Source organism: Chrysemys picta, chromosome 13 (assembly GCF_011386835.1).
Source record: "Chrysemys picta bellii isolate R12L10 chromosome 13, ASM1138683v2, whole genome shotgun sequence".
NCBI lineage: Eukaryota > Metazoa > Chordata > Testudines > Emydidae > Chrysemys > Chrysemys picta.
Genome location: NC_088803.1, coordinates 39,145,837 through 39,159,866, shown reverse-complemented (window position 1 = coordinate 39,159,866; position 14,030 = coordinate 39,145,837). Strand labels below are relative to the sequence as shown.

The following is a 14,030-nucleotide window of genomic DNA, read 5'->3' as shown; positions in this document are numbered from 1 at the left end:
TGCGCAATGAGAACAGGCAACCGTATTACGTCACTTGTCTCTAAACTGATTTGCTGCCGGGTTGCGGCTGCCGCTGTTTCGCTTCGGCTGGACAGAGGAGCATGCGGGTGCCTCGCTGGGGGACGGGGGGGATGGGTAAGAGAGAGGAGCGGAGAGCTCCCTTGCGAGCAAAGGCTACTGTCGATTGCTTTCCGAGAGCAGTGGGCATGCGCCAAAGCTCTTCCGGGTCCTTACGCTTCCCCACTCGCCCCACAGGGGTCACTTCCGGCTGCTTGAGGGAGGACGGGGGTCTGTATCCGGGGCACGGGTGGCTTCCTGCAGGCGGGTGGCAGTGGCGGCTGGTCGCGCGACCCGGACCCGGTTTCCCCTCGTTGCAAGCTGTGAGTGAGGCGGCCCCAGCTGGGGAGAGCCCCGACGGGGAGCAGGGCCCTGTCCCAGCTCCCCCTCCCCGGGCGGCCCCTCTCGGGTGCCGGCGGGTGGCTCCGGGTCATAAGCGCTGCGGGTCCTTGTCGGACCCCCGCTTCGCCCGGCTCTCATGCGCCTACCGGTGCGGGGTGCCCGGCCTGCCCCGCTGCGGGCCCCCGGGGCGCGGGCTCTGGGTTTCGCTTTCACTAGCCGGGGGAGGTTTGTATAGCTAGGCACAACCCTGTCGCGCAGAGCCCCGCCAAGCACAGGTGCAGAAGGGCCCGAGTGATCTCGGGCTCCCCTTGGCCTCCCCCAGCCCCAGTAATGTAATCGGAGACTTCCTCCTCGGGAGAGGGCGGGCTGGGAGAAGATGCCTCTAAGGGTGTAAAGATCTGCCCATGGAATTATTGTGCAGAAGTTGTATGTCCTGCGTTGTGCAGGAGGTCAGATTAGGTGAGCCCAATGTTCCCTTCTGGCCTTGGGATCTATGAAAAAAACTAATAGCACGATGTAGTGTATACAGACAAGGTTCTTCCATTGACTATCTCATGCACACACACACCCCTCCCCACAGCACCAAATGGCAGCAAGTCTCAAAGCCCAGTCAACAGACTTGGGCTCACGCTGTCGGGCTAATGGTAGCTGTATAGATGTGCTGAAGCTCTGAAATCCACGGGGAGGTAGAGAGGTCTCAGAGCTTGAGTTCCAGACCGATTGGGGAAAATCTGCATTGCTACTTTCTGTAGCCTGGGTCAGTTGACCCAAGCCCTGAGGCTTGATGCTGTGGTGTTTGGTTGGTTTTTGAGTGTAAATGTACTCAGAAGAAGCAGAGAGGATGGGAGCCCATGCGGATAACTGAAGGCCAGCAATGATTTCTAATAAAGTTTCCTGACTTTGTACCTGGCCCAGGAAGGCTCTGAGGCAGAATTAGCAGCAGAGTTGGCTGATGATTAGCAGTGGAAGAATAGTCCAGGAGAATGCTTTCTTTTAAAATGTAGAATTGGCAAAATGTTAAGTGAGGAGAGAGGGAGAGAGCTTGGTTTTTCCAAACAGCATATTATGGAAACAGGATTGAGAAGGATGCCAGGTTAGATCAGGATTTCAATCCATTAGCTATAGGTTCAGAAACTGAGCTGGGTACACCGGATCAATTTATTTTATAGGTTCAGTTGAATTCGGTTTAAAAAAAAATAGCTGCCTGCTCGATGAGACCCTGTTGCATGAGCCTCCAACCTCAAATTGCTATTCAGGGGATATGCCTGTGGGTTTGTGGTAAAATTATTTTGATGGTTCAGCCACATTTTATGCTGGGTAGCTCAGTGTAATATGAAAGCTATGTTCTCGCTGTCTGGGTCGAGGAATCCCTCTTATAAAGTCCTGATTCAAAGAGCTAATGAATATTTTGAATGGTACCTATTTGAGTAGTTAAGAATTATAGCAGAGGGATTTTCTTCTGTGGGTCAGGGGATTTTTCTTGTCAGATGCTTTAGAAACCATTTTAAAGACCAATGTAAGACTGCGTGGGTTTTATTTATTCTTAGTGGGACAGAATTATTTGACTTCCCTATAGATTGGCAATTTCAGAGCAATGATAATTCAGCTTTTTCTAATGTAATCACAATTCTGAAGGTGGCACATTTATTGTCTTATAATAATGCTTAATATGTCAGCTATCTTTCTTTAGCTTTGTCATTTGAAGAGTTTTAGTACTTCTGGGACAACACTTCTTAACTGAAATACTACAGTTTATAAGCAAAGTGATGGCTTTGATTGAGGGTGATACATAAATGTACCTTGTAGGCTTCTGTCTTTTAATAAACTTAATCATAATCTAGGATGCCTTAACATTCAAAAACATTTTTGTGGTGTTAAGCATTTTCTTGTGCTCAATACAATACTCTTCTTTTTTTTTAAGTGTTGGTGAAAGCCTTAGAGACTGAAATCCTATTTCAGCCTCATAAAGGTGACAGCATGAGTAGCAGCATATTGTAAACTTTCCTCATGTTGCTATGACTGTATTTCACCTCTATGCTAGAGTAACTGTTCCTTGGATTGAAAGGGACACTGAATCTCTATGGCCCTTTCATTTTTTTATTTCTGTGCTGAGACCTTGATGAAGTCTCATCAAAGTGATGAAGGGGGACAGATATATTAGTGGCTTTCTTTATGTCCACTAGGAACTGGACTAAGATGACAGCTCATAGTATGTAGGTTATCAAATAGCCACGAGAGTTACAACTTTCAGGCCTTGGCTACACTGGCAATTCACAGCGCTGCACTTGCTGCGCTCAGGGGTGTGAACCCCCCCTCCCCCGAGCGCAGCGAGTGCAGCGCTGTAAAGCGCCAGTGTAATCAGCGCCTGCAGCGCTGCACGCTATTCCCCTCGGAGAGGTGGAGTACTTGCAGCGCTGCGAGAGAGCTCTTGCAGCGCTGGCGGTGCGACTACACTCGCGCTTCACGGCAGCGCTGTGAATCCGCAAGTGTAGCCAAGGCCTCAGTGAGTGACTTGCAGGGCTCAATATTCTTTAACAATCTTCTGAGCCAAGTAAAGTCATTGCTATACAACCAGATTTATTTGTGCACTGGATTTCTTATCAGTACTGTAACCATGTATGGTTGAAAGTAAACTGTTGCCATCTAACACCTGTTAGAACCCACCTGCTGATTAGTGAGCTGTTAAAGATAGGATTTTTCAGGGAGTTAAACTGTAAATGCTGAGAGGCAAAACAAGAGTTCTCTTGAAAGTTGTTGGCTTCTGTTTAAGGCTTTGTCTACGTTGGCACTTTCATTGTTACTTTTGTCGCTCAGGGTGTGAAAAAACAAACCCCTGAACAACAACAAGTTTTAACGACGGAAAGTACCCATGTGGACAGTGTTTCGTTGGTGGGAGTCGTGCTCCCAGTGACAATGCTACTGCCCCTTGTTGGAGGTGGTTTTATTTTGTCACCGGGAGAGCTCTCTCCTGGTGACAAAGAGCAGCTACCCTGTGCACCTTACAATGGCACGGCTGCAGTGGCACAGCCATGCTGTTGTAAGGTGTGCAGTGTAGACATAGCCTTAGTTTGTCTCATATTTTGATTTTCAGACATGAGCTGGTGAACCTTGGCATGCGCACAAATGGCAAGTCATGGGAGCTGGAGATGATTATGAATGTCACAGTTCATAAGATCTTTACAAAGGACTTACTTGTCTTTAGGGGACTTCCTAATCGTAATGCCCCATTCATGAAACAAAGCTGCTGTATCATACAACTATTGAAAATAGAGATGGAGGCTAGGATAGCTAATCCAGCTCCATTCTAGTGCAGGATTGTTCCCTGTTTTTTAAATCTATTATCCAGACTGGTTTGAAAGTCCCAGTTGATTGGAAACAATCAGAGCTCTTTTGCATAGCCTAATTATTTAATTTGGGAGGGAGGTGGTGGTTGAGTAGTGGCATTCTGCTGCCTTTGTCCAGTTCTGTTTTATACAAATAAAGAAATAACTTTAGGGAAGGGGCAGTAAACTCATCTTGTGGAGAAGACTCAATTGCATTTTTATTTATGGATCTTGGGTTGAGATATGAATTTAGGATTCCATATTCCCTGTATTTCCCAGCAGAACTCTCACTGATTTCAAGAGGGAAGCTTGCTCAAAGATCGCTTGTACTAAACTTCTAGCTTGTTGTTTGTTCACTTCCTCATTGTTGTATTCAGCATTACTTGGTGAAAGAATATTCTTGAATTTGGGACCATTGAAATTTCTGCCCTTTGTTTCTCCTTCTTCTTCCTTAACATCTTCCTGATGCATCTTCTGTCCAGCAGCAATTCTAACCCTCCCCCCCCCGGCTTCATTCCCATCTGCTAAAATGATCAGCAACTGAATAATTACTGATGGCATTTACATGGGCTTAATGTGGGTTGGGGAGTTTACACTTTTGAGTCATTGTTTTAGGCTGACTGCAGACTCAGAAAGACAACACTCCATTGACGTACATTTGGCTCACAGTTGGGAGGTTTTCACAGCCATAAGGACTAGACATGTACTTTCTTTAAAAATAAGAGTTTGTATTCTGTAGAATCTGGATGACATCAGGGCAACACAAATACATCTCTGCTTTGGTAGCATTTGGAAGCCAGTGTAAAGGGCTTGCATATGCAGGAGACATCAAGTCACTAAAGTAGAAACACACTTATTAGTACACTTGTAAAAACCTTAAGTAACGAAGGTTTTGTACTACACCAGCATAACAGGTCCCAGCAGGGCCCATAATAGCTGTTAAAAGTAGGGATTCCAGCCTTTTGATGTAACTGCAAGTTTCAGGCTAAAATCTTGGCTGTGCCACTTGCTGCCCACTGCCTCCTGTTCAGTTGCATGCAAACTCTTCCACAGTTGTGAGATGAGTATCGAACAGCCCCACCTCCTTGGCAGGCTAGGATATACACAGCTGGATAGGGTATCAGTAGCACACAGAGGCTCACAGATAAGGTACAGCTAGAAAGACTAGAGTGCTGGGCTGTGCAGTCCATGCAGTTAGAGAGAATCACAGCAGAAGTCCTGAGTTAAGTAGAAAGAACCCTTTTGGAGCAGTTCATGTTGTTTATATATTTTTTCTGGAGAAAGCAAAATAATAGATGAATAGTCTCTGATTGTAGTTCTCTTCATGCAATTTAACTCATTAGCCCCCAGAACAGTATAAACAGGTTACTTTGTTTTCATCGCACCATGCCCTTGCTTTTAGTCATCATAAGAATAGAATGGTTTGGACCAAAAAGCATCTCTGCCTTCTTTAGGCTCACGTGCACCTAATTTCTTTGGGGCTAAGGCTGCCTTGGCTCAAAGAGCCAGATGGGACTTGGGGAAATTGTTGTGGACTCATTGCTGGGATTTAACTCCCAAATGTCTATATCAGTCTCTGGCTTGGCTTTGTTCTAGGATGCAGTTGGAGAGGAATGTATAATGTCTGTGAAGGGCTCTTCATGGGGCACCAAAAGACCAGTATGCCTATTACATGGTTACAGAAGCCTGAAGAGTTTGTTGTTGGGATCCACTGCTCTGTGCACACTTTTGCAGGCTCCTGTGGGTATGTGGAAATTACAGGCATGCTGGAGTAGTACAGCTGTAATGACTTGTCTTTGTTTTTTCTTTTTATTCCAGAAGAATCACAATTACTGAAAACTTGTAAAAGGCTCAGTAATCCGTCTGTTGCAGAATAACCATGGAAGAGACGAGGTAGCCACCCAAGAGTGAGCCAAAGTCCTATTTCAATGGATACGAAATATAAAGACGATTTATTTAAGAAGTATGTACAGTTCCATGAATCCAAATTGAATGCTTCTGACAACAAACAGCGCCCTGTTAATGATGAATATCTGCGAGTGGCAGCATCAGCCTTACTCTGCCTTCCCAAGATTGATCCCTTTTATAGATTCCGGTTGATTAAATTTTATGAGATGGCTGAAAATTCACTAAGATCCCTGAAATCCTCAAATTTACGTTCTCTCCATACTGCATTCGCTATGCTGGAGATGATAGGAATTAATCTCTTTCTTTACCCTTGGAAGAAGGAATTCAAAACTATAAAGGTAAGAAGTTTCACATGTGGTGATAATACATTAGAACAATGATTTGTAGTTTCATCTAACTTTATTCCTGAATATTTTTTGCGTTGCTGAAAGGTGACAGATAGGCAGTCCTGGAGTCTGAAATCCTCTCTGTATCCATAAAACAGGCAGAATCAGGGCAAGCATCCCCCTTCTGCTCCCTCCCATTGGCCTACTGTTGTATCCTGACTTTGACAGCGAGGGAATACCACTAGGGTGAATGGATAGTTGACTTCTAAGTTCACTCAATATTTGCCCTTTCTGCCAGAACTGCTATTAATTTAGCACTAATTGCAATGTGCGGTGTTTTGTGAAGTGGACACTTGTTTACCAGGAATTGGATTGGAAACCTCAACTCATTTCACACTGGCAAGCAAACTTCTTTAATTTGCTTTAAGAACATCTTTCTTCATTCCTGATCACATGGAACCTTGCATTTTTTTTTTAAATGTCCTTTCAAATTCTTTACCTATGTCAGGGTCTTTGTTTGAGATTGATAGTATTTTAAAAGCCTCATCTTTGCTATTTGTTTAATAATTGCATATAGCTCAGTTTAGATCATGGTAGCAGACTAGTTAGCTTCTCTTCCACTGCCAGTTTTGAGTCTGTCTTGTCTTTGGGTTCTCATTTATACTGGATCAAAGCTGCAGTGTTTGAGTTGTGAACACTACAGGTGACGTTTTAAATCCAGACAGAAAATTGTTTTTGAAGGTTTCATATAAATACTTCTAATATAGCCTTACAAAGCATTTTTCTATACACTAAACTATTTGACAGTGTCCTTTAAAAAAAAAAAAAGCACTGTGCAATCAGTAGTTTCTATTACATCTTTTAGGGGGGGAATTATTCCAGACTAATAGAACTCTCCATAGGTCTACTTTCTCATTGCACTGAAGTCCTGACAGGTAAGATCTTGACTATTCCAGTCTAGGGCACCTCTTGGGATGCTAACAATGTAGATGTTGGTCATGTATTGTCATTCTTTTTACCACCATGTACAAGGTTGACAGAGCCAAATCATTTCCACTTGTGACCCAATATAGGGTTTGAACTCCAGTCAGAGCAAACATCTCAGCTATGTTGCATCACAAGGGATATTTCTTATGGATCCATATGTTTCCTCATCCCCCACAAGCCTTACTGTAGACTCTTGACATGTAAAACATGATTAAGACTTAAGAAAATGTAGAATGTGCCTTCCAAATCAAACACTGTGAACCATCATCCTCTTTGGAGTCAATTTTGTCAACAATATTGATGGCTGTTAGCTCTGCTCAGACTGAAATATTTAACCCACTGCTACACCTCAGCTCAACGTTTGAAATTTTGATTAAAAAAATAATACTAATAAGTTTTGAAGTGAGACACTTATGTCTTCATTAGCTTTTTGACACATAGTCATCTGAAAGAAAAACTGTAAGCATGTTGTACAAATTGATTTGAGTGAACTCTCTGCTTTAAAATGTTATGATTATCCCTGGCCAGATATTTGCATTAAGCTAAGCAGTTCAGAAGAAAGGTCAGTTGTTTCCCAAACATAAAAGATAAGTTTGGGACAGTGTTTCACAAAGTTGCAAATGATTTATTTGGCTGCTGTGTTTTTCTGTCTGAATCAGTGAGCAAGTGCTCATTGAGTTTCTCAGGGTGGGGAATCTCCCATGGCCTTGGATTTTTAGAAAAGAGAGAGTGTACCTAATAGGCCTTCGTAAAAACTGCCCTAGAACATACTTGTATGTACATGTGTGTTGCATCTTAGGCTTGTATTTTTAACTTCTTTCCCAGGAGACTTGCTCCTCTTCTTGAGGGATTTTCTGTCCTTAATAACTATTAGCATGTGAAGCACCTTTCATCTGAAGCAACTTGTAAATGCACGTAATCAATGTTACGTCCATTACAGATAGGGCAGCTGAAGCACAGATTATTGTCAATGCTTCATGGCTGCAAAATTTGCTATAAAATCCATCCTTCCTCCAAATATGAGCTGTCATTTAAAAATGTTTCAAGCACTTATAGTATGAAGAAAACCTTTGAAATGTGACCAGCATAAACCAATGCAGCACTCTGCTGTCCAGTCTGCAAACATCCTGAAGTATTTGCTGAGATTTGAACTAACACTGTTCATTTCAGTACATTTAAGTTTGAAATCGGATAAGATTTTAATGTCAACATTAACTATTTCACTGACTGCTTTAGCAGAAACATCCAGTTAATTTTGTAATCCCATGTTCCCAATATGGCCACAAGATTCTTAAATATTTAGCTGTCCGCTACCCACTTCTGAAACCTCCATCTTTCCCCCACCAAAGCTTATACGGTGCAGTTGTGTTGTAAATTCAATTTCTGGTACTTAAAACTGGAATATTTAAGGGAAGCGTAAAATAAACAATATAATAACAAGAGGATTACATGCTGATCATATTGTCTTCAAATTTAAGCAAAATCTTCCTTTTTTGGATTTATCTGAAGCTGATGCAGAATTTTTAGTCTGTCAAACAGGAGAGCTGCAGAATTTGGGTTCAACTTCCATGGAGTACATGTAGTCTTTGATTGTCAGAGGTTGATTAGATAGGACTAACAAGGTACCTATATTGTACCCAGCACTGTAGTGTGTGAGCATCTAGTCTGCCACTGAGGTTATAACTTAACTTTCCTTTATTTTCCCCCTTCCAGACCTACACGGGACCTTTTGTTTATTATGTAAAGTCCACACTACCTGAGGAGGATGTAAGACAGATTCTGAACTACATGGGGTATGTCCAAGAACTGGGAACCATGTATAAGCTCAAAGAGCTGGTTGATGCCTTCCAAGTGAAAATGGTTTCATTTGAACTCTTTTTGGCAAAAATAGAGTGTGAACAACTGCTTGAAATTCACTTGCAAGTGAAGGATAAGGGTTATTTGGAGCTTGATGTTGTAAATGAGCGAAAAAATAGCAATGAAGATGTTAGAGGCTGCTCAGAAGCTATGAAACGGCGCACAGAATGCAAAGAAAACTTGAACACTTCTATGGCACGCATGGTTCTTCAGAAATCTGCTAGTGAAAGAGCCTCTAAAGTTTACTTCAAGCCAAAAGTAAGCAAGCCTTCTAAATCCGTGGATACATATGACAGCTATTGGGAAAATAAGAAACCACCATTGATGACTTCGTTGAGTCTCAGAAAAGAACCAATTTTGGTTGATACAGAAGATGACATTAAAGATGAAATAATACGTCCATCACCATCTCTTCTTACTATGTCAAGCTCTCCACATGGGTGTTCAGATGAATTTCTGCCAATTTCATCCCATCCCAATGGCATGTTAAGAACAAATGTCCCCTACAACTCCTATTTTTCTGCTCAAGAAGACTTAGACTTATATACTGATCCTGATTCTAGAAGTGTGTTAAATTTTAAAAGACAAGAAGTTAGTAAACCTGATGTATGGCTAATAAGAAATGATGCCAATCCTATTTATCACAAACGTACGCATCTAGCCAAAGAGACAACTTCCCTGAAGTGCCAGAATTGTGGCATAACTTGCGGCGCTTCTGTTTGCCAAAAGTGTGACAATCTGCTCATCTATAGGCAGGAATATCCAGCAGCAAAACAGAGCAGTTATTCAATCAAAACAATTCCAAATGATGGCTTGTCTCCTGGCTCTGCTTTAAGAGAGAAATCTCAGTATGCATTACAGACTCAGAGTCAAGAAAGAGCTGCTCAGCTCAGTTCAAAATCCAAGCCTTCAGGCACCCTGCGCTGTGGCTTCTGTAACCGATCTGGAGCTGCAAACACATGCACGTTCTGTTCAAAAGTCTCATGTGATGCTTGCCTCAATGCTTACTATTATGATCCCTGCTGTAGAAAGAGTGAGCTACACAGATTCCTGCCTAACAATCAATTAAACTATAAATCAACCCAGCTGCCCCATCTTGTTTATAGATAGACTTGAAATTCTGTGTTTGAGGGGAGAAACAAGGGCTAAAAACACATGGAATTTTCTGATTTCACTGGTAACAAATATGGTACTGACCTCTTTATATATAAATATTTAAAAAAAAGATGTGTCCAGTTTTTGGAAATACATTTCAATGATTAGGTGCCAGTTTCATTTTTAGTGGCTTCACAAATGCTGTGTATACATTAGAGTTCATGCTGCTACCATTTAGGTGATTCTTATCTGATAACTGCTTTTCAATTTAGATGGGGGAGAAGAGCACATTTTCCTTTCAAACTTGGCAGCTGTTGCACTTTAAGTGACACCACACATTTGTTTTTACATTGCAGTTATTGCCTCACCCAAATAAAACTACATCAGAGTATAAAATCAAGAAATTAAGAGCAGCATTTTCAGTGTATTGTGAAATCACTGTCTGTTTTGATAGGGAAACTTTAAAATACTTGAAGTATTTGCAAATTGCTTGGTTGCCAAAAAGGACGAATTTTTGAAGAGTTTGGCTGCATTTCCTGAGCTCTAAAATGTAAACACCAGGACATCTCTTCATGTCTTCATGTTTCTTCCTTCTCCCTTCCATCCCCCAAGATGTTTATCTCAAGCTTATACAATCTGAATTTGAAGAGAGTTCTTGCTTTATTTTCTAGTGTTGCCAATACCATCCTACTGGTTTTTACTGTGTGGTATTTTAAAAAGGTGAATCTGTATACATGTCATTTAAATTATGCCTGGAGTGTTGTCTTTCCAGTTGAGTACTGATTTTATTCATTTTCTGTTGCACATGTATTAAATCCCATTCTTTGTACTGTAAATAGGTGATTTGGAAACAGTTTATTTTTTAATAAATAGATTCAATATGTTGAATTCTAAAAGTGGTAAAATCATTATGTAACTATGAAGCCTCTCTGGGTTATTTGTTCAGATGGCTTCCCTTTTTTAAATTTTTTTTTTACTTGTACTGTATTTCATGGTTTACTACAGTCACTGTGGCAGACTGATATTATTGGCTCAGAATTTTTTTTTTGTTTTCTTTGCTTCCTTCTTTAAAGCACCCAAAGCTCTCACACAGGAGACACCTCTTCTAAATTAATTGGAGTCTTACCTGAGTAAGGACTGCAGGATTTTGGGCCTAAGTGCACATTTTCTTCCCTTATGCTTATGGGAACTTTGTATGCATAGATGATACCCTCCATCTAAATCCACTGCAAAGTCTATAGCGTAGCTCAGCCGGCAAGGCCAAGGCAGTGCTCTGATTAAAATTCACAGAGCTTGTATGACTCCCATTGGAGTAAATCCATCAGTTGTAGACGTGAATCAGGCAATAAAACTTATTATTTATTTGTATGACTGTCGTGCCTAGGAGCCCTAGTCCAGGATTCCATTGTGCAGGGTGCTGTACAGTTTGGCCGTCAAACCATGTAATAAATTAAACTACATCTTCTATGGACAGACTTTAGTCTTATGGGAAAAGAAAATCTGCAAGAGCCCCCTCTTACTTTTTTTTTTACATTCAGACAAAATATTATGAAACTCAATCTGAGTATTGGAATCAAACATTTAAAATCTCTAAAGAAATTATCTAAAGTGTAAATTAATCCACTTTGCACTAAAATAATACATTTTTGAACAGTTTGATTCTAGGTTTTTTTTTTTTTTTTTTTTTTTTTCCCCTTCCCAAATGTCCATTGACTGTGTGGAAAAACATGCATGAATGATTGATCACCAATTTTTTCTTACTGTTGTGGGTTGAGCGGAATTAAATAGGTTAATATTGTAAACTTACTAAAATATTTTAGCCATAAGAGTGTCAGATATACAAAGGAAAAGGTGAAACTTGATTTTATGGAAGGCTGAGAAAGGCTACTCTGACTTGCATTAAGAAATAAAGTAAATGGCATGTGGTTAGCTATCAGAAGACAAATCAAGTGACTGCAACTGAAAATGTTATAAGCAGGTATTATCTTGCTGACTGAAGGCTACGGCAGGGGTTCCCAAACTTTTCATTGGCTTGATCCCATTTTAATGAATTCTTTCCTGCCAGGACTCCAGATAGCATGGAGGATGCCATTTTGTAGAACAACATGGCATCATCCATGCATTGTGACCTTGCCTGCACTGTATGTGCAAGGTCATGCTGCAGGAGCAAAATGGTGTCTGTCCTCTGTGACCCCATGTACTGATGGTGCATTGTGACCCACAGTTTGGGAACCATTGGGCTAGGCTCAGTATTGCTTAGGTGAATGTTGTTAAGGTTTTCAAAATCTTAATGGCTTTTTATAAATACATATATATGTATATGTATAAAATAGAACACATGTAGATACAGTATGTATATAATGCAGAATTTAAAACAATTTTACTACTAAAATACAGTCTGTAAGGGTGGCTCTCATTTTGGTAGTTTTTCTGTTCATCTTTCTGAAGTGTCACGCCTGTTTTGGCTGCTATACAATGTACCTTCTAGTTCACTAGTTCAACTTCCATATTGCTACTTTCACTACAGTAATTAACTAAAACTGTGATGCCACGTAACTTATACAGTGAACATAGCAGGGACTACTATATTTGCTTTAAAAAGGAAAAGTCCTGTGTTTATATCTGTCATTGAATACTGTAGTACAAAACTGTGTTGAATTGCAAGTGATACCATGCTCTATTTTTTGTGTATTTTACTGTATGAGGTTGCTGTGATTGAGACAGTAAAATATATGCTAACTTAAAATGCAGGTGTTTTGAATCTGATTTCTGTTAAAACATCTGAACGTGTTTTGAAGCCTTTGCTTAAAGGCCTGAGTCTTTATGGAGGGTGGGAGGGGAAGTTGAGTACATTTAGATGTCTCTCATACACACTTTGCCCAAATTAGAAACTTTTGTGCACTGATTCGTGTGTAACTGTATGTCAACCAGGAGCCTCAAGTTCATGAAATTCAGAACACTTCTCATTAAATGTAGACTCTTCAAAAAGTTTTTTTAGAAACCTAGCAGCATGATTTTGCTTGGTCCATAATGTGAAGATTGTCATACTGCTTTCTAAGACTATATAGGATATACAGAGCAGATATGTATGGTGTGAGATCCTCCTTTAGTTTACTTGTCAGACTTGATTGACTTCACCATTATGAGGACATATGTGCTTTTTTTAAAAATCAGCTTCCTGATGTAAATACATATGCTATAGCTTTTGTGTAAAATAAGTGGAACTGTTCACATGCTTTTTTTGGCAGTTGAGTTGAGCTTGTTGGTTGCATCCTACTAGTTTTGGAGTAAAACTATCTTCCAAATTCCAAACTAGACTGACTTTGGGTTTGAATACATTTTAAAACTATTACGTGAATGTCTTAAACCAGTAGAGGCCCAGTCCTGCAAGCCCTTTATTTCCAGATCATTTGAGAAATCAGAGTTCCGGATGCATATCTGGGAGGATCAGGCCCAAGAAGTATAACTAAAACATTCTTGCAGTGGCTAGCATCCTGGACTTCAGTGCATGTAGAGCTAATGTATTTCTAGAGCATATACAAAAATTTTGTTACTTTCTTACTGCCTGACACTTCTGGTTATGGTTCAATTTGTTTTGCTTCCCCTATTGCCTTGATAAAAGTTAAGACACATTGTCAAATAGTTTAGCTTGACAGCTTGTGTAATTTGCACTCTAAAGGTCTTCTTATGGAGGATATCTCTCTGGGTTCTAAGCACCTAGTGTGTTTTATTGAAAAATATCCAACAGTTTCTGCTAAAGGCTATAATATAGTTGCCTCTTTTTAAGAGTATTGAAGAGATTTTTAGATCTCCCTGATCTGATCTCTGTGGTGATTATGATGTTGCCAGCATGCTGAGCCTCCGAGTGAGAGACAAAGGCGGGAGTTGCACAGTAAGGTAACATATCAAATGTATCTATTTAGGCTATGATCCAGCTTCCTTTTAACGTAATTGAGCATTGGATCATACTTTTAGTGTGTCAATTATTGCAGTACATAGATAGCAAGAGAGCCAGGCTAAGAATGCTCTTAGATTTTTTTTGGGGGGGGGGAAGGATGTTCTACACCTAATTCTGAAAATTATATAATTTTGTTATATTTCTTTAAGGTCAGATTTTTTAAGACATCTGTGCTTA

General features: G+C 40.6%; 1 protein-coding gene across 3 annotated transcripts; it reads left to right on the top strand.

Moving 5' to 3' along the window:
• SPATA2 (spermatogenesis associated 2) lies at window positions 1–12,641 on the top strand. Of its 3 annotated transcripts, none has more exons than XM_005286223.5 (3): window positions 1–135; window positions 5,541–5,968; window positions 8,657–12,641. In XM_005286223.5, exons 2-3 carry the CDS (start codon window positions 5,651–5,653, stop codon window positions 9,908–9,910), a joined length of 1,572 nt encoding a protein of 523 aa, XP_005286280.2. In that variant the 5' UTR covers window positions 1–135; window positions 5,541–5,650; the 3' UTR covers window positions 9,911–12,641. The 3 variants fall into 3 exon arrangements, with proteins under 3 accessions (XP_005286280.2, XP_065422039.1, XP_005286279.2); XM_065565967.1 differs by lacking the exon at window positions 1–135 and adding an exon at window positions 168–288; XM_005286222.5 differs by lacking the exon at window positions 1–135 and adding an exon at window positions 234–380.
• The last annotated feature ends 1,389 nt before the right edge of the window (window positions 12,642–14,030 follow it).